General features: G+C 38.2%; 1 protein-coding gene across 5 annotated transcripts in view; it reads left to right on the top strand.

The window, feature by feature from the left end:
• Positions 1 to 21,165, top strand: part of DENND1A (DENN domain containing 1A) — a 214,957-nt gene that overhangs the window by 167,058 nt on the left and 26,734 nt on the right. For 3 of the 5 annotated variants that reach the window (XM_040606509.1, XM_040606507.1, XM_040606506.1), the window contains exons 17-19: positions 1,529 to 1,600; positions 2,690 to 2,746; positions 9,997 to 10,128. In XM_040606509.1, coding sequence (XP_040462443.1) covers positions 1,529 to 1,600; positions 2,690 to 2,746; positions 9,997 to 10,128 — 261 coding nt within the window. Of the gene's footprint in view, positions 1 to 1,528; positions 1,601 to 2,689; positions 2,747 to 9,906; positions 10,129 to 21,165 lie in introns of all 5 variants that reach the window. The other 2 variants (XM_040606508.1, XM_040606505.1) reach the window with 1 other exon arrangement.

Raw genomic sequence — 21,165 nt, 5'->3', positions numbered from 1 at the left:
AAGAATAGAAGAAAAAAAAAACCCACTTAAAAATTACTATAGGATTTCTCAAGTTTTTGAATCCCACTTTTAATATCTTGGAGACAGATGGAAACAAATTATTGTCATTTTAGCAAATAATTTGGGTTTTCTTTCCTTTTAATAGAAGAGGAAGGAAAAGGGAACATTGCCACACCAAAAAGCTCTTTATAAAGCTAAATGGTGTGAAGTGCAATCTCTTTGGTTTAGTGCTGTAGTTGCATAAATTATTCTCTAAAAGTATTTAGATTTTTAATGTGTTATTATTTTAGAATATATTTAGAATGTTATTTTAGAATAATAACTGATTTTAGAAGTCTCTTTTGATACATGAAATGTATTGAAAAGTAAAATATTTCTGCTTTATGGGTATGAGTCAGTAGGAAGGATTGAATTGTTTTCTCACAGAATTTTTTGCAGCATTCTATTTGCCTACTGTCCTGGTTATGAATGCAATTATATTCCTTACACAAAATGCTGTGCTCAGTATTATCTTGATAATATTGAATTAAACATATTTTATAACAGTAATTTAAAAAATCCCATCATGTAGGTAAATATATGTACATAAATATATATAAATATGTAGGATGGCAAGTAAATTTAAAATTATGAGAAAAGGGAACGGCTGAGTGAATATAAAAATACATGTAATTAAATTCAACAGTTTATAATTTTTTTTAATTGTTATGTTGTAACAGAAGTAGTAAATCTTAAAACTGTTTGCATCTGATTGTGTCTGATCTCTGGAAATAAATTTTGCACTGAAATAAGAAAACAGAAAACTATCTGAGGTTTAATTCCTTGGATTTTACCCATACCCTGTATTTATGAAATAAGGCACTGTACAGCAATAGTCAAAGTTGTGTGTTGTATAAAATACCAACCAGACTAACAGTTTATTCTGTCTGACTTACTATTGTTTTTTGACTCTTACTATGTTCACCACATGCAATTCAGCTTTTCTAGAATTAATGTTTATGAATGTAGTTAATTTCATTTTCCCTCAATTTATCCCTTTATCAAGTACTTAGATCTTTAAAAAGGCAGCATGCTTTTGTTAAGTAGTTTTATGGGATCATGAGAAGGAAAATAAAAGATTTTTACTTCTTCAGATTGAATGTACAGGCTTTCCTGAAACAGAATTTTCTGCCCCAGTACTTTGAGTTTTTGTTAGGATACTTTTGTCTTAAACTTATTTAGGATTTTAATGCAATGTACAGGGCAGCCTTGGTGGTGAGTGGAGCAGTCATAGAACACTGTTTTACATTTTTCCTTTGAAAACTACGGTATTAATCAGAGTTGGGTGTGGTTCCTCTGGAAAATCAGAGAAAGATTTAATACATTTTTACTTGTGTTCTTTTTCTTTAAATTTACCGTTTTAATACTCAGCTCTGCTAATAAGCATAGTTAATGCTTTGTTATTTTAAGTTAATAATGGTGGATTTTAGATTGCTGTTTGCTTTAAAAAGCTTTGATAAAATTTATTCTATTGTTACTGTAATTACAGAAAGGAAGTGGAGCCATTTTAAATACAGTAAAGACCAAGGCTAACCCTGCCATGAAGACTGTCTATAAGTTTGTGAGTATCAAGTACTGGCTTACTACTGAGATAAGAGTCTAATTACGATTCTGTTTTAACCTTTCAAATGAAACTCAAGTCTTATATTCATTTTTATTGGTCTTGTGAAATTACTTAAAATATGCATTCATCTAAATTTCAAATTTAAGTGGAAAAGTCATTTTGAAATTTAAACATAATTGAAGTGCAAAGGACAAGGGAAACTTGTGATTTCTTTTGAAAGTATAGATGATAAATTCTATTTATTATATAGAACTATTTCTGGGAAACAGTGCCTATATGCTCTGCTAAGCAGCTCTACCATCTCATCATTACTCTGTTGGAAGTCATTGTTACCTCAGGTTTCTCTGCTTGCAGCTTCATCGAAATAAGGGAATCCTCTCATTTTCCAAATTGTTTCCATCTTTTCTAAATGTCAATTAATTTTCCCTAGAGATTTCTTATACCTGCTTATTTAGGCCCCAACTTACTGAGCTATTCTTTAAATGAAAATGTTTTCAATTCTGTTAACAAACAGCTAGTATGTTACTGTGTTACCGTGTATGGCTGCCAGTTTCATTGTGCAAGATGAAACAACGTAGAAACAAGCAAGGATTTCTTTTAAGCTTGATTTTAGGAAATAATGCTACAAAAAGCATTGAGATAAGTATTTAAACTTACTATTTTTCTCCAGCATCAGAGAGATGAGTAGGATGAGATTAGCTGTGCTAAATAGAACTGGCATCCAGAGTACTGCAAGGCGAAAGTTTGCAGGCTTGCTATTGATGTTGATGGTTAAATTTTAGCAAAGATAGATTTTTAGAGGGGAAGACCTATGGTATAGAATGTAAAAAGATGAAAGATGTCTAATGCATCAAAACAGATAAGAAAAATATTTTGCAGCAAGTTGGGGGGGTCTGTGGTGGTGGTTTTTGTTTGGTTGGGTTTTTTTTTAGCTTTGTTTGTTTTAATATGTTTTCAGCATCCTGTTACAATCTTTTCCTTACCATTTTTAGTAACTAGAGAAGGTGAATCTTGATGCACTGAAATCAAGCTTAGTCACTGCTGGAAATAGAAGGGGATTTTAACTTAAATTAATTTTTCATGCAGGCAAAAGATCATGCAAAAATGGGAATAAAAGAAGTGAAAAACCGCTTGAAGCAAAAGGTACTTGAAGTTCTTATTCAAAATGTATAAGCACCACGTACGAACTACTTAGCCACAAAAAGCATTATGTGATCAATAGGAAGCTGTTTGATACAGTGTTGTTAGCACACTTCAAAATGCATTACCAGCTGTCCTGGATTTTTCACACTATTATAAATATTCACAGACACAAAAAAATTGTCTTCAAATACATAAAGGCTCTGACTTAAACCCACAAAAGCCAGAAAATTGAGTGTTCTATTTGGAGTGGTCCCTTTCCTGTCCTTTGTGCTCGGGCATTGTGGAAGTGGACTTTATGGTGAACTGGGAGATCTTTCCTACAGGAATGGCGGTGAACTTTTTGCTGATGGCAAATTGTTGTTACTTCTACAGTAATCAGTCAGGAAAAATAGTGTAGTGTCTGTTATCGGGAAGAGGATTTATATGTTTTGTGAGTGTCTACTGCAAAGTTTAGGCATAAAGGAATTAAATCAGAGTTGGTGTTCATTTCAAATTCCAATTATTGCAGAAAAAAAGACTCAAACTGTTTGTTGTTTTCCAAATCTGTCTGTGTTTGTAAACAATACAATTCCAAGAATGCTGAACTGTGTTTGAAGAATGTGTTCTCCAATACTAACTGCTCCTTTTAAGCCAGAGTGTGGTCATATTGATACATACCTTATGAATGAATGGTTAACTCTGCCTTAGGTTTATTTCAGCTATTCTATTTATTCAATGAAGGAGAGCTTTTACACTCTTGGGAAAACGAGATAGCTAACTTGCTAATAGAACTCAAGTTCTTAGTCAGAAATTTTTATTCAATTTGTAGCATAATAGTTTTGGTTTTTTTTTCATTTGTGCTATCTCAGTAAATTTATTCTCTATCTTAAGAGAGCACTGCAAATGTATTCACATGGCACAAACAGGTATCTACCTGAATGTGTCAACAAAATGTTAATATAAAGGGAATATTGTGCAGCTGGGTTATGAACTGATGGAATTAACTGTGTGTACAATCTGAATGCTGTTTGCTCTCTAAATACTTTAGCAGGTTGCTAGAGATTTTTGAGGAAGATAAAGTTGCTTCAGATGCTTTTAATACTACTTTATTTTATTGCACTTACTATTTTATATGTCATCACTTTAGATATAATATGAATAATATTAGAAACATGAAGCAGTTTTCCTGTATATGGAATTTTTTATGTAATTCCATGTGTTTCACTTCTGGACATAACCTTAATGAATAGTAAAATGTTTGGCCTCTTTGTGTGCATTTCTAAAGTATTTGGAACTGTGTAAAATGACCAGGTTATTTTCATGTATTTTAAATGGTAATATAATTGTATGCTATTCTTTAACATTTGTATAAAAGGCTGAGAAATGTCTCGTTCATTCATTGCTTTGTTTCATTATTATTGTTGTCTTCCTAGTCTTTCAAGCAGCAAGCATTCTTTTTAAAAAACACACATAATGTTTAGATATAAATGGCCCAATTTTGTTTCCCCTTCCCTATTATGTGGCATTTCTATAAGTTGGTTAAACATGATTGTTTAACATACGCTTTCCCAAGAGCTTAGAAGATTTCTACAAGTAGTTGACACATACTGCTCTACTACTGCTTTCTTCATTAAGTCTGTTCTTTTCTATCCCATCCTCTTCTCCATTTTGAATGCAAGACAGGAAGATAACTATGAAATGAGGTATTGCTCTGTATAAAGTGATAAAAATAGTAAAAATTGTTTTGATCACCCTCATATTACTTTTAATCTAAACATCTGTTTTGCTCTGTTGACAATTCTATTAATTCATCCTCCAATTTTCACATGAGAACATTGTATTTTTCATGTGTTTACTTAACTAGTATGTGCAGGTGTTAACTGTGTGAAATTCTGGCATCATTAAATGCTTAATTTTTGCTAAAATGGGGATGCTAGTCTTTCATCTTCTAAGGATAACCTAAGGTTATTTTTAAACTAAACTTACTATCCACTGCATTTTAACGTATTATTTTCCATTATTAATACAAAAAGTATGCAGGCCACTGGTAAGGAAAAGTCAAATATAAACATCCCTTTTCCAGTTCTCACTGCCAAATATGAGCAGCTTCTGTACAAGATAGAATTTAAAAATGCAATAAAACTAGAGGTCTGCTTCCTACAACTCTGCATAGCAATGGTGACCTCTTAAATATAATCAAGAGCCCATTTTGCCCTTGGTCTGCTCCAGTCTTGGGTTTGAATTGCAAATGAGAAATGCAGGATTGACCTGTTGAGAGGTCACTGTGGTGTGTGTAAGGTCCTTCTTTAATATGATAGTAGAGATTGAATGGGGCTCTGTTTCCATCCCTTGTTCATTTGTGGTACAGTATTTCAAAGCAACAGAAATAGTTTTCAGAGGATTCTTATGAGTGATAGCAAATAATTGTTAATAGATACAGCATGATAGCTTTATTTTATATCTGATACAGTACTTCTTTCTTTTTCTTTCTTTTTCTTTCTTTTTTTTTCTTTTTTTTTTTTTTTTTGTTGTTGTAAAGGCTGCTTTTTCCATTTCACAAATGGACCGTGGTGGTCAAGTCACTCCGTTATTGGCTTGTTTGAAGCTTAACTACATAGAATTAGGAAGAAGGAGGAATATGAATGGTACCATCCTCAACTTTCAGTAAGGAGAATGAAACTTACTGAAAGCTTCTGGATAAGACAATTTGTATAAATGGTTGGGCACTTGGCGTTAATGTATTCAACACAATTTTACTTACTAGAGCCCTGTGTGTCTCTAGTTAATGTCTGTTATCAATGGGCTATTGTCAGTGCTTTATTATCAGTACAGCTAGAAACAACTCATTTAGAGGATTATAAAATAACCTGAAGAATCCTAGACATTCTGGAATGTGTTTTGCTCTTCTAATAGTATTTGTATTCCATTGCAAAAGGTCCCTAGAAAAATTACTAATGCATATTTAAACAGAAGAAGACCTTATCAGTTTACAGGGTGAACTTTACATATCTGTAAATATATATCTTGCTCATTCTCTGGAGTTCCTCCTTTAAAATAAATAGGTAGTAGAGATTTCACCTGAACAGACAGTTCTTAGGGGAAGCACTGTTTATATACGGAGATAATTGTGGAGTGTGTTAGATCATTGTCGTTCTCTTTTCCCAGTAATCTATAATGTGTCTTTTTTCCTCAGGCAAAAGGTGTTTCTGTTTTCAATAATACCCTTAAATTACACTTTCTTTTCATTAAGTCACTGAAACATTGCTAGGTTTTTGCAAACTCTGGAGAGTTTATTCCAGTAATGAGCAACTTATCACCTTCCATTTTTTCCCGTTTTTTGGGAGGGATAGGTCTCATGTTTTTTGCTGTTACCCTGAATAATATGTATGACTTGAGCTATCTCAGGAATGCCTTGCTGGCTTACACCTGCACTGCAATACAAAGAGCTGCTCATGAGCACCCGCTAAGCTGGTACACTTGCACAGCACAGCTTGGGGTGGAAATACAAGCAGTGGTCTCAAGTGCAGTGTGGAAGCACGAGACAGCATTCTGGCTGGTATGTCCTCGCGCTCGGCCGGGACGTACAGCTTTACCTGGCTTTTCTTTTAGTAGGAATGGGCACTGCTTTTTTAAGGCCTGCCTGCCCTGTGACCCACTGCAGTTCCTTGGTCATTTGTAGTTCTCAAGCTGAAGAACTGCTTTTATCAGTAGACATTTTGTGAGCTCTGATACCTTTCTGAAGCTGAAGTTCAGAATTGGTGAGTGCTGTTTTCCTATTTGTGGTTTTATTTCTCTCTCTGTCTTGTACTCCCCATTGACTTCTGAATAACTGCATTCAAAGTCTGTTAGTGTACTGCAGGTATGTCACAGACTGCTTTGAAGGAGTTGTCTACTTTCCAATTATAGGATTGCCAAACACTTTGACATTTAAACATTTTAAAGCTACTTGGAGCCCTTATATGGGGAGTTTAAAATCGGGTTTCTCTGCTTATTTAGCTCAAACGTCTTTTAATTGAAGGTATAAAATTAACTTTTGTGAAGCAAATTTTGCTTTGATGACTGAAGCGGTGTTGTTGATTTGTCTGCCTTTTGGTGATTTTGAAAAAAATAGAGAGGTATCTCTCACGGTCCACTCAGTGGACTTGTGATAGTTTGTTTACTATGATCTCGAAGCGCAAAAAATCAAGGCAACCACACCAAGGGGGTTATCCTTTGATCAAACAGCGCAACTTTTTTGTTTGCCTGTAACACGGTGTGCAATAGAGTGACAGGTAGGGAAGAAGAGGTAAAGTAAAAAAGGAAAGAGGATTATAGCTACCACCACGAGTCCAAGGTGTCCCTATGGTCCCCGGTCCAGGCAGTGTCCCACCAGTACTTCTGATCATCGTGATCCTTGGTGGGGAAGACCTCCCAAGTTTGGTCGCTAGGGAACCATCTTTTATGCCAGGGAACACACCTTGCTCCTCATCTGGCCCATGGATTGTTGCCCATCTCGCCTTCTCGAGCAAGGTTACCAGCATGTCCAAAGAGGGGTGCCCGAGGTGTGGTTTGCCTTAGAGGTGGGTGGCTTCAGACCAGGAGGTGTGTTTTTGTATTATAATGATATTATAATGAAGAAAGTTCACCTAAGTTCAAGTTTTCTGGTTTGCTGCTACAACAGTGGTTGTGATCCATCTTCTGGACAGCGGTTACGCGGCCTTATTCTAGTTGTTCCTTCCAGTCCCAGGTAGCAGGGAGCAGCACAGCACTCCTCGTACCATGCAGTTCTCCTTCCCAGGGTCTTTGTGTCTTGGTGTCCATGAGGACCGCATTCCATTTCCAGGTCTCTGTTGGCAATGTTGAGACAATATCATTCTCTTTAGACCAACTCTTAACAGTATCAAATAATTTAACTCTCATATTTTATTACGTAAATCTTTTTAAAAAATGGCTGAAATCTGCTGCAGTTTCTTTGGAAGTGTGTACACCAAACACAGTGGAAATATGCTTTAGGAACACATTATCTTTTCTATGCAATTATATCATCGGAGAGGTACAGCAAATCTATAGTAATAAAAGCTGCAAGGATTTGCAGTGATTGTTACATGTCTTATGGGGTTTTGCTTAATGGCTTTATCTGTCCGAGTCTTTTTGTCTCCTCCCATTCTGCTGATGTCCAAACTTTTGCATCCATTTTACATTTTTCTGGAAATTTGTCCTGGATTGGAAGATGCTTTGCTTTCCGTTGATTCCCAGCTGTCTGTTGCCTTGGTGGGAGCCACAGCTCCAGGTGGAACTCTGAAAGCTCTGGAGCTGGGAGCATCCACTATTCCGTGCAGGTCAGGTGGCTTTGAATGCGCCGGACACCTTTATGGCATATACATAACAGGTCTGAGGCTTGGTGCACGTTTAATATGGATATACCTGTAGAGAAGTATGTAAATAAAAGGTTTTATTGAAAGTTGTTACATTTCAGAACCTTGCTACCATAGGTTATATGATTCCAAAATTGACCAGATCTCTTGGTAGCTTGTTGCTGTTCTGGAGCTGAGGTATAAGTTTGATAGAAGCTTACATTTCTTGTCCCTAGTTGTTTTGGGATTCTTCGTTACTCATTCAGTGTACTTTGTTGTATTTTTTTAAAGACAGCATAGCATTGTGCAGCTGGAGAGTGGGGGGAAGAAAAACTTTTTCTCCCTAGTTTGACTTTAACAAGTTGTTAATTTCCCCAGGATCCTTATGCCCATATTGGTGAACCACTGCTCTACCAGCTGGATCTAAAAAGGTCTCTCGGCTTCTCTGTGGAGCAGACAAAGCCCCTTAGAAAGTCCATCCAGCTTTTTGTTTCATTTGACCTAAACACATTAGGTCAGTCTGTGTCCAAAAGAACCATTTCTAATTGGCCATCAGCTTACATGTCTCATTATTGTACCTTAGCAAGAGGGAAACTTGAGGGGGCATGTCAAAGGTCAGTGAATCAAAGCAATGTCTATGTCAGCAGCCAACCTTAGGTCAGTCTTGCAGAGATACAGTGTGTGCAGGTTTCTCTCTATATTTACCAAGCATTATTTCCTTTACATTGTTGCAAAGAGATGTAAGGTTTGGGGCCCACTGCGTTACAGACTGTTTCTCAACTGACTTTCAAACTCTCTTCTCCCTGTCTGATTCCTTATGTCTGCATGCCTTTGTCTTTTTCAAAACCCATGTTACATATACCATACATACACTTGCCAAGTCTTCCAACCTAGGTTGATGGGTCACATCGCTTCTGAAGATGGGGACTAATGTCAAAAGCAAAGTGAAACAACAAAGCATGCTGCTAGGCAGCAGTTTGTTTTATACAATCTCCTGAAGGCATCTTCAGCATAGACAGACACAAAGATAAAACGCAAAGCTAACTAAGCTGTGAGTTTCATCTCTCCATGCCACTTCCACAAGTAACTGTTCTGCTACAGCTTGTTCTGTGAAGTATGTAAATAGAATTAGTTTTCATTTCAGTTTACAAAAAGCAGGGTAGCCCTGTTCCTAGGTTTCGGTTGAATTTCTGTCTTCTTTTGTGAAGACAGGCTAGGAGAGTTGGGGTTGTTCAGCCTGGAGAAGAGCAGGCTCTGGGGAGACCTTACAGCACCTTCCAGTACCTAGAGGGAGGCTACAAGGAAGCTAGAGAGGGACTTTTTACAAGGGCATGTAGTGATAGGACACAGGGATGGCTTTAAACTGAAAGAGGGAAGATGTAGATTAGATATTAAGAAGAAATTCTTCCCTGTGAGGGTGCTGAGGCGCTGGCCCAGGCTGCCCAGAGCAGCTGTGGGTGCCCCATCCCTGGCAGTGCTCAAGGCCAGGCTGGACAGGGCTGGGAGCAACCTGGGCTGGTGGGAGGGGTCCCTGCCCCTGGCAGGGGGGTGGCTAGGTGATCTTTAAGGTCCCTTCCAGCCCAAAGCATTCTATGATTCTATGAATTCGTTTCTGGGATAGAAATTTCGAGCCATGGGTTTTTTTCTCCCTGTGTATTTCCTGGCTTTTGCATGTTTAAGTCAGACATTTTATTGAACATATCTGTTCACATGCAACATTGGTGTCAGGAGGAGAGAGTGGTTGTATACAAGCTCTGATGAACAAAGTGCAACAAAATGTTTTATTCTAATGATGTTTTCTTTTCTTTACTTTGGTTTTTTTCCCCCCCCCAACATGAAAATTGTTAGTCAGCATTATCCTCTAGTGTCTCCTTTGTGTCCCTTACCCTTAATCAAGAATGTTCCTGGCCATGCTATTCACCTTTTCCTACCATACAGGACATTGCTGAGAATGGGTGTTCTGCAACACCAGAGGAATCTCTACCAAGGACAGCACCTTCACCACTGGTTGAGAAGAAGGACCCTAAATTACGAGAAGACAGAAGACCAATCACAGTACATTTTGGTCAGGTATGTTTTAATGTTAGGTTTCTTTAAATTGTGTGACTCAGCAAAAATAGTTCAGAGAAAGATCACAATAATGAACATGCCAATTGTGTTTGGGTGCTGGGGTTTTTTTTGGTAGCTGAATTATGTTATTACAGATTTATATCTGTTGTATCTGTTTAAATGGGATTCTAAAACCTGCTTTTTCTGTATTTTACTGATTCCTTTTGTTCATACAGTGGTTTTGAGAAAAACAAACTCTAAGTGAATGGGGTGGAAGCATAATTATTATAGCAATTCTATGAACTATTTTGCTGTTCTTTTAACATGCAAAGTGCTATAGCCCTCAGGACGGAGGATGTGTAATGTAAAATATCCTCTGTTATCTAGCCAGATCATTAATGTCAATATGGAACATCCAACTATTAAAGCATTTTAACATTCTCTGAAAATTAAATGCGATGAACTAAGATGGAAAAATCAAGTAATAGCTTATTAGTGTACTCTGTATTTCAGTATTGACAACTGAGCTATACGCATTAGTTATTCTTACAATGTTTCTTTTGATATGTCTGTAAAAGAGTGAGTTTGGTTGTGTGTTTTTTTAAGAGCTAGTCATTTAGCAAATGCTGTAGTTGCTGTGATTTTCATGGAAAAGCATACAGTATGTATTATCAGTTTGCCAGTGTTTCCCTATTAAGTGTAGCCTGACACAAAAAATAACATGATTTGTGTTCACAGTTCTCTTTTCTTTCTCTGTATCTTTTTTTACAGTATTATGATCAGAAAACAGATGAATATCTGGTTTCTTCTCTGGAAACATAGTGTAATTTAAAAATACCTGTAAAATATTGGGAATTGTAGAATGTGAAGCAAACCAGATTTTTAGAGAAGTATCTATTAATAGAAACTAGTCAGTATAGCTGCATTGACTGTTTAGGTATTATGTAGGGCTACAGGAGATGTAATCATTGCTCAGAGCAACGTTGTCTGTATCGTTTTAGAATTAGATTTATTTCTTTCAGAACTTTCACCAATGTGCTAAATGTAAGTTCTTGGAGACTTTTTTTTAAAACAGATTCTCTTGCAATTAATTATTTGTGGTAGTGATTTATTTTTCACTTTCTGTGCCAATACAGTCGGGAGGAACTGGGGCTACTGGAGTAATGTAGCCATCTAGCTCTAGCAGGAAAATGTTACATTTCATTTCAAGCAGTAAGAAATCCAGATAATATGATAATCTACTTTCAGTTTTTTCCTTTAGATTTTTATGAAGGATGGATGGTTCAAACATTTTGGTAGATTAAGGAATGTATATAACTGAGTGGAAAGTGCAAATTTCAATTCATGAGGTTTTTTAACGGTCACTTTCAAATTTTTTAATGATCACTTTCTCTGTGTCAAAAGAAACACACATCAGCTGTAGTGAACCACTGGCTGTGGTGAAAGGCTCACATGCTAAATGCTTATTACTGTCATTACATTACAAATGTTGGTTTCCAAAAAATGATCTAACTTAGCAGTTGTAGGGCTGTCTCACTTACAGCCTTTGTCCTTTCACGGGTCTTTTTTTCTGATAGCCCCATGCTGAAATGAAAATTAAATCATACTTTCATTCAGAAGGAAAAGGTGTTCAGATTTATGAAATATAAACTAAGGCTTTGGGGAGGAAAAAATCAACAACGTTTACTGTTTATATGGGAGATGGCTTCTAAACTAGTGATTAAAGGGAGAGATTTTAGTGTCACTTTTAACTCTGTCTAGAATACAGTAGGTGGGAACAATTAAAAAGCCACAAGAACTCTGAAATAAGGGCTGTTTGTGCATTCACAGCTCTTATAAACTGAAGAGGATGAAAGAGGCTTTTTTCTCATTGTCACTTGCTTTCTATGTCTCCTAGTATTATGCTAGTGTATATGGCAAAGGCAGACTTTTTTAAAATGCATGCATGCGGATTAGGGTCAAGCCCTGTGTATCAGTAATGCAGTAAGCCTCGTCCATACCACTGCAGTGAGAGAGCCTACCAACAGCAGCGAGATGCTTTAATTGAGACATGCTGTCAAAGTGACAAACACATTTGCATACAGTCTATTTATTTTCGTTGGAAAGGTCTGCAGTCTGCTGTTGGTTGAACATTCTTAATCAGCTCGCTGTAAGTGAGCCGGCAGCTAGCTGTCCTATGCTAGGTGCTTCTCTTCATTACATGACAGATTAGCTAAAGGGGGATGGGCTAGCAAGCCAGCAGCAACCTTTAATTTTAACTCGTTATCTCTCACCCTATACTGAGGTAGTTTCTGGCTTTTCCAAATACAGTTGTGTATCTGCGGTTGTTGGTTACAAAAAAATATCCGTAAAATAACTCGAAATGTCTTTGAATTTATAGCACCTCGGCTGATTGTTTTCAGAAATTTAGCAGCAATTATCTAACTGTGTGAGATTCTGTAGTGGTGTAACTCATTTTGGTGAGTGGTTATCAGGCATTGTTTGAGAGGGTTGTTTATTATGGGATTGTTCTAGCAGCGGTTTCTGTCATACGAAGACATTGTGGGAAAGCTCTGCTTCATTGCAGAAAGGATTTTAGCCAGATAACCTAGGGCAATGCGGTAAAGATTTAAGCAAGGTGTTCTTAGTAAGACTACGTGAGAAGACCAAAGTGGAAGGGTGTGACCACAGCTATTTCTTCAGTTTGACTTTGCATGCTTTTTGGCTTACTCGGGGTGTACCTTTAACGTTGACCCTCAGATCAACCAAATACAAGGAACTATCGTTATGGACTCTGAGGCAATACAGCTGTACTCAACAAGTAGCAAGAGCAATACAGGCAACTGAAGTTTAATGAGTGGGGAGAAGAGGGAACAATTTTCAAGCCAAGAAAAAGATTCAGTTTGATAGTATGAAGTACTGAAGAATACTCTCTGTTTTGGGGAAAAGTAAGGTTAATTATAGTAGAAGATACAATGCTACAAAGAACACCCTTTCTGAATGTGTTGTTATTGCTTGTGTTCTTCTGGCTTTTTGTCTTTAAACCTCACCAAAACTTAATTAAATCATCAGAACACATGCTGCATGTTCAGCTACTGGCATCCACTGTCATAGCTGTCCTTGGGATCCCTCCCAGTGGTGCCAAGTGAGGCAAGCACTGTGAGCCCACTAACAGTTGAACAGGGCAGAGTGGGACAGCTAATACAGGTGACCTGACTCGGGTGTTTGTGGCCTTTGCTTTCATGTATACACTCCCATTTTTAGGTAGGATGCACATGTTTATCTTTGTCATCTTTTAGCCACTTGGAAAATAAACACTTCAATGTGTCACTGTGGCTATCTTGGACGCATTCCTTGTCTGAGCAAGCAGCTATTAGGGGCTTCTTTTGCAGGACCCACAGCCTCACACATTGAGGTTGGTTGGCGATACTGGATGTGTTTGGTTTGGGTTGGTGGTTTGGTGGGGTGGAGGATGTTGTTTGGTTGTTGCTTTGTTTTTTTTGTTGTTGGTTTGGGTTTTTTTTTAATTATGTTCATTTTCACCTAATGGCTGCAGAATTTCTAGTTCGTTTGATTGTTCATAAGTCCTATAATTTTATGTTCAAAATAAGGGAGAACAAGTGTCTGAATACAGACTTTTTTGTAGTATTTTTCAGATTCTGAGTTTGCATTATCAGTGCTTGAGTTACGTTACTGCTAGAAATTTCAGCCTCCGACACTGAACTGGTGGTGGTGGCAAGCTACAGTGGTAAGGATGCGGCACAGAGCATGATGTTAAGCAGCCTTAGATCTTTTCCATTTTGTGATTTTTCATTAACTGATTGATCTGTATTGCAGTTCAATTTTGTTTGGCTTCAGAAATATGTTGTTTGAAAAGTTCTTACTATCTCTACACCCTAAACAAACAGGACAATTAAGAGTTGCCTTTATGCCACCACCCCAAAAAAAAAAAAAAAAAAAAAAAAAAACCAACAAAAAGAAACCTCCAAAAATAAAATAAAAAACCCAAACAAGACTTTTTTTCTTTTCTTTCTTCAAGATTGAACTATCCTGATAAGGTATTTGGGGGGGAGGGGGGTGTTGATTGTTTTGAAGTTTTTTTGAGACAGAAGTCTCAAATAACCTCATTCAAGTATCCAGGTAAGTGATATTTGTACATGTTATGTATGTTATAGCTAAAAATCAAAGAGTCTGGGAAATGCAGGCATCCAGGCATCTCCTTAATGATGGTGATTGTATAGCTGTTTCAAGTAATACAAGCAGCTCTCCAAAATACCTTGCTGGGGTTTTAATGAGCAGCAGGCTTTCTCAGTTCTCTTATATGTATTTATTTTTGTGTTATCTAAAGCAAAAGAAACAAAACAGTACAGGAACCCCTTATAATGTATGAATTGATGACTTTGCTAAGGGAGAAGGGTAGATTAATATCTGAATGTGATATTTTAGAAGCCTTTTCCCTCCAGAAGACAGTGCTTAACAATTAGGCCACTAGTACACCAGCTGTGGCTATGATAAACACCTACCGTGGCTGTGTACCACAGCCACAGAAGAAATGCTGTATGATTTTTAAGGGTTTGGGACTTTGCTTAGGTGAGCAGAGGCATTGTCAGGTCCCTTTAACTACTGCAGTTGTGTGTCCTGGGTGTTTTCATACAGCTCCCTTGGAACCTGTGCTGTTTTATGGTCTGCGATTGTGGTCAGGTGGAGCACTTGGCGTCTGGCAGAGTTGCAGCCCTCTTCTTGAGAAGTAAAGGGAGCACTTTATTTTCCAAAAGTATGCTTGTTTTTAACAAGTCTTTGTCCTAATGAAGCTTCTGCTTCTATCCACACTGCTTCCCACCCCTCCACCCCTAATCAAGCCTTCATGCCGTTCCTCTGGAACGTTGCAGACTGCCTCTACAAGAGCCTCCTTGTTCATACAGGATCATTACCTCTGGCCAGCCTTCCCGGCAGTCTTTGAGAGGTGGTGCAAGCACACGAGGGGGTGAGCCTAGAATCTTTAAAAACTAATCTGTACTTAGGAATGTTCTCTCTCTGAAGCTTTCACACAGTCAGTACTATTGTAGTAGCACTATTCTAGTACAACTTAAACAACAAATTATAAGCTGCCCGAAACATCATTTTTGGGGAAAGGTTATAGTTTCATTAGAAGCAAGTTCTGCTGGCCATTCCATTCAGCTTTCTAATTGTTTCTGTTATGATTAGAATGTCTTTTGTCAGCTTAGGTGTGTTAATGTTTCTGTGGGTTATTTTTATTTACCAGCAAATAGAATATTTGATTCCATTTATGTACCAAAAGGTAAAGCTTAAGAAAATACAAAAGACTCTACCAAGTGTATCTTTACTTAAGAGAGTCAATCATACCCTATTCTTGATGCAAACTAGAGAGAATTAGTATTCTGGGGGTTAGTGTAAATAACTGAAACAAATGGAAAATATACTCATGTACTAAAGCAGCTTACCTGACTGTGAAAAGATTTGTCCTGTCCAAGTTCTCTTCCCAGCTGATTCTTAACTGCTGTTAAACTTTCGCAGGCCATAAAATGGAAATTACCATCCTATTTGCTGTTTTGATAATTTGCTGTAAATGAACGTGTTCATTTTTTCCATTCCTGATCTGCATTTAGACATGCAGAACAAACAACTCTACTTGGTAGGGCAGGTTTCTTCTTCAGGAAGATTGAACAGCATTAAGAGGTCAGGGGGAAGATGGCAAGAAAACCAACCAGCTACATTCCAGAAACGCAAAACTGGATCGCTGAGGCCAGAGGCAGCAGAGGGAGGGATTATCTCCAGGGTTAAAAAGATGATGCTGGGAAAGGAGGAAGGCTCCTTTGCCGAATCCTGTGACTCCCTTCACACCCAGGTGCATCAGAACAATAGCAGATTCCCCTGGATCACAGCAGGCATTGTGTGGCACTGAGGTTGAAACCAAAGGGGAAAGGGGAAAATAAGTTCATTTTCTAATATTCCTGCAACTCAATGCTATGGCTGCAAAGCCAGCCTCCTTTTCTTGCCACTCTGAACTGTTCTGACAATAGAGGTACCTTCATTAAGAAAATGAGCTTCCATTCCAATCTTCCCCACTGATGAGCCACATGGAATTTCCTCCTTCTCTCCACTTGATTCTTTATGGATTTAGCGAAAGTGTAAGCCTAGTTCTTTAAAATTATTTTGTCTCCAGAAAGCATATTTTCTAACCTCATGTCTTCTCACTCCTTTCTTTGACTTTTCCTTCCAAAAAGGAATTCACCGTTGCTCAGTAAAAGTCTCCTTGCAAGAAAAGCAAATGTATTGGCCCAGAAGCACTTGTCCACCTAATATCTACTTGAGACTAATCAAATGTCCCATCAGGTTTTTAGGGGACAGTGTTCTTAAACAGGGGAATAGAAACAATGTCAACAGACAAGTAAATAATTCATTTGATTGAAATTCTGCTTGTGGTGTGCAAGATCCGCGGAAATGGCAATCCATGGGATAGTAGTTATCTAACTAAAAGGCTTGCACTCTTGTCATGCGTGTAAATATTTGACAAGTGAGACCTGGCGCTCCCTTTAGGAAGATGTACACCACCTGCAGAGCATAGCCAAAGGTTATGCCTCTCGTGCACTCACTTGCCAGTATTTTCTAATGAACAAGCAGACAGCTATGTCTTCTTCAGCTACTACAGTGATGTAGTATGTATGTAGCTATGTAGGAATTTGTGCTTTGCAGTAAGATGATGTGGCTCTGGTCCTGCATCCAGCAGATGTGTTCATCCACAAAAAAGCATATTCTGGACTGTGTCTTTTAGTGTTTTCCAACTGTCTTGGCATTTCAAGTGCTTCTTAAATAGGGATGTTCGGAATAAATTTGCTGCCCTGGGTGCATGAAAGTCAGATGCCATAACGCTTGGATATATGAAGAAAATACTGAGGTTGAGCCGACCTCCTAGGGCTCTGTGACAAGCAATAGCAGCTGTAACATGTCTGCAGAATTTCCTTGTTAGTCCTGTTACGTTGAGGAACCCATAAATATCTTGTAGAGAGTATCTTGGTCCATCACTGCTGGCATGTGGAGGAAGAATTGAGCTTTATAAATAAAACATGCATATAAAATAAATACATCAGTACATGCAAGGCTAACCAAATCACCTAGATTGACAACTTGAGAAAAGCTCAGAGGGTCTTATGGATGACTTGCTTAGTCTATCAATGTAGATCAGCATCCAGAAGCTTCTTATGTATTACTTATGAAGTTGATACGTGCAGTAAGGCCAGAACAGTCTGAGTTGACCTCTGGGCCCCTGGATTAAACTAGAAGATTAAAGGGAGAGAGAATGTGAAACATCTGATTCTTCTAACTGCTAACCCCACTGTGAGTGCTTGTTTGGCCAGGCATTTTTTGGATTTGCCAGTCAGAGCTAGACTGATTAATACCAAGTAAACGGTTGTGGAGTGCCATGCTACAGATAGAGGGGCCATGTACTTTTGTGTTTGTGCGGAGGAGTATCCCCATGATTATGCAGAATTCCTCAGTGAATGATGAAGCTGAGGGAAGCATATAGTCATTGCTGTTCATAAAACTCCTTAAATTAAATGAGAGACCATCTCCTTTCTTTTTTTCTTTTTTCCCTCTGTACAAGTATTCTGCTTGCTAGAGAGGAATGGCTGTTAAAAGATAATAAGGCATATGTCCACTTTCCAGCCTTTTAAATCTTGTGGGTTGCATGATCTCCTTGATTTGAATTCCAGTATCAGGCCCACAGAAAGCCCGATGTAAAGCTGACAAAGTGACCAGTTAAAAAAGAAAACACACACAAAATAGTGTGGCTTTTTTCTTTATATTTAATATTGCATTGCTGGATTTTCCAGCGTTTTAAATGAAAAATATATGTAGTTAGTTCCATGTTGACAATGTCCTTGAGGATTTGACAGTGAGATTTTCCAGCAGTTGCTCTTCGTTAGAATCCTGGTGGTGTTTAATAAGGCAGCCAAACTGCTGGCACCTTCGGTTCTTGTTTGTTCTCCGAGGGCTCGGGGCTGCTGCAGTAAGCACATCGACCAGGGCTGATCATTACAAGGGCGTACGCCACCATGAATAAAAATGTCACACGTTTTCCCATCTCACAGCGGTACAAAATGTCAGTCCTGTCAAACAGACATTGCAGGTAGCAGTGAGCAGTCAGTACAAATTGGGAAGCCGAATATTCCCCCAGCTTTCTGATATTCTTCATCTGAAGCAGAAGAAAAACAGTTGTTAACCTATTAGCTGTGATTTTAAACTCTGCTGAGATAGTAGATGGATAGACTTTAACACATGGGGATAAATATATTCCTGGGGTCTGGGATTTTTTGCAACGTGTCTTTCCATGCATTTATGTTGAGAAATAGAAAGAATGAAAACAAGCCACTGCAAAATATACCTGCTTTTGGTAGGAGTCCTTTGGAAATTAGTACGTCATCTCAATGAGATTCTCTCTGAAAGCCTCCTCTGAAAAAAGCCAAACTAAAACTTCCTTGCTGTTTTGCTAGTAATCTAGAAAGGGCATGGTTCAATGAGTTAAGGGACTTTTCTTTCATGGTCCTTTCATCATGTGGTAACATAACAGGCAAGCACGATTTTATTCTCTTTCTGTACAAATGAAAGGTATGCTTTCAGGCTACGGTGTATTATGCAATGTAGAGTCCATAGGATATGTTGTTTTCTGGGTGTTAGACATGCCTTAGTACCATGAACCTGTGTGTTTACTGAGTTACCCATCTAGGATTGAGGCATGGATATTGTGAATGCAGGATTCTGCTGTTACTGCAGGGTCCACAAAAAATCCAGTGCAAAAGGTTAGGTGCAAAAGAGGTGACAAAATGTCAAAGAAAAAACAAAAAATGGTACTAAGTTACCAGTGGCTGCTCTAAGGACAAGGAGGGCAGGTTAGATGGGCTGCAGTGGTTTATGTAAAAGTGAGTATCTCAAATTTACTTGAAGTCCATTCTGTAAGTGAAAATTTCTTTGGTTTTTCTCTGATACTTTCTCAGACCAAAAACAATGGTGCATGCATTTAGGCTAGTGAATCATTGCAAATTGCCCTCTTACCCAAACGGCATTGATTGCTGAAGCCAATTGCAAAAGGAAGGCTCAGCAAGGAGCACTCACGTGAAAGCACTCCAGACAGAGCGGAGCAGTTAAAGCAGCACTGAGGCAGTGCCAGCCTGCTCCTGGCTGACGTGGCTGCCTGGCTGCGGTGGGATTCTGAGTCATCCAAGGCCTCACTACATATAAACAAAACAGGAAACAAAACGTGTGAGGCACTTCTGAACCAGAACTGCTCTAGATTGAATTAAATATTTTGTGTTCTGTAGGCCTCTGTTTCCTGCGGGGAGAGATACCTACTACACAGAGCTTAACGTACAGGGGTTTTCAAACTGTGGTCTGCAGGCACCTGGGATCCGTGCCAGGGAAATGAGAGGCTATAGACAGTCATCTCCTTTGGAAAATGTCAAGAGTCTTCAAACTGCAAAGTATTCTATAATATCAGTTTAATAGTTAGGGGAGGTGGTTTTTTTTACAGTGTCTTAGAAGAACTGAATGCACATATAGACGAAGGAGGTCAGGGTTTATTTTAAACTGCACAGCAGATAAAAAGTGAGATAGAAGAACTAAGTGGTTACAATCTCCAATAGTATTGGTATAGTCTTTTGTGGGTTTTGTACTGCTTGTTTGCATAGTATATGAATTTTCCTGTCACTGGAGCTAGGAAGTAATCGGAATTCTTGACAGGTCTTTAAACCATAGATACCATTACAAGCTACCCACTACTACATAATATCCTCCCATCAACATCATGTAAGAACACATGCTGCTATGGGGCTTGGCCTGAGTATGTGCGTCTGCTCAACACTTGCTGCACACATAGAAAAATATATCCATCTAATTCTCAATATTCTTCCTTTTTTCTGTCATTACAGACAAAAGAAACAAATTATCATTAAATTCTACAGCCAAGGGGTTTATTATTTAAGTTATGTGTTTTTAGAATAGTATCGTTTATAAAGAATAATAAGCCATAGTAGTGCAACCTATGGTTTTAGGATTTTCTGTCCCTGGCACCCTTCCATATCAAGCAAGTGATAAGACACACCAAGAGGCCTATTTGCTTCATCCTGGTGGAACCTTTTAACTTGGCAAGATATACATGATCCTGACATCATGCTCTTGATTTCCTTCTTGGTTTTAGGAGAGATCTACATCTGGTTAGTACTGTGTAAGTCCTAGATGTAAAGCAAACTGTGGTATGTTGTACATTATAATATGTAATATTTGTAAAAGTTAGCTATTCTGGGATTGTGGGCACAGTAGGAGATTAATAAACAGACATGACCAGTGCTGCCAAATGAGGATGAGTTATCAGTGCCCTGGGTCTAGATGCACTATAAAATTTTTTTTACCCTTGATTAGGAAGGACACAGTTTGTCTCAGCCAGGAGAGAGAGGAAGCAAGGGCAGACTTTCAAAAAAACCCTTTCTTCCCCTGTAGTAAAAAGTGCGTTTCCTCTCAGTGGCTTTGGGATGGAACTGTGCATCTTTGGCAGTATCCCATGACACCAGATATGACTCAGATGCTTGCAATAAAGATCCTTATTCGGTATTAGGGAGAACAGGACCTTGTAGGCACCTACCTTTCATTTCCTCCTCTTACTGTCTACCTCTCTGTTGTGTAATGGAAGATTCCTGGTAAGAAAGGTAAGAAGATAGTCCTTGTTTTTTCCATTAAACTAATCAGAGTGTTTAATTGTGGCATTCTCTGCCCCTTTTGTAAATTCTTGGCAGAGCTATAGCCCTTGCTACGTTTTTGCCAGATTCATTCTACCTTCCCAATCTACAAATATGGCTTGAAGAATGAGGCATCCCTTAAAACTTGAAAATTATTTTTATCACAGGACCCAGCAGATTTCTGTTGAAATATTTCAGAGTGTAAATTAAAAATATATGCTGTAAAGCATACACTGTTCTTGTCATCCCAGTTTGTGAGCTGTACATATGGGAGTATGTAAAAAGTAGTGTGTGTGCTGTGCAGGGATCTGGATGGATAATAAAACAGCTG

The sequence above is a fragment of the Falco naumanni genome, chromosome 9, assembly GCF_017639655.2.
Source record: "Falco naumanni isolate bFalNau1 chromosome 9, bFalNau1.pat, whole genome shotgun sequence".
NCBI classification, from domain to species: Eukaryota; Metazoa; Chordata; class Aves; order Falconiformes; family Falconidae; genus Falco; species Falco naumanni.
This window is presented reverse-complemented; position numbering and strand designations above follow the sequence as displayed.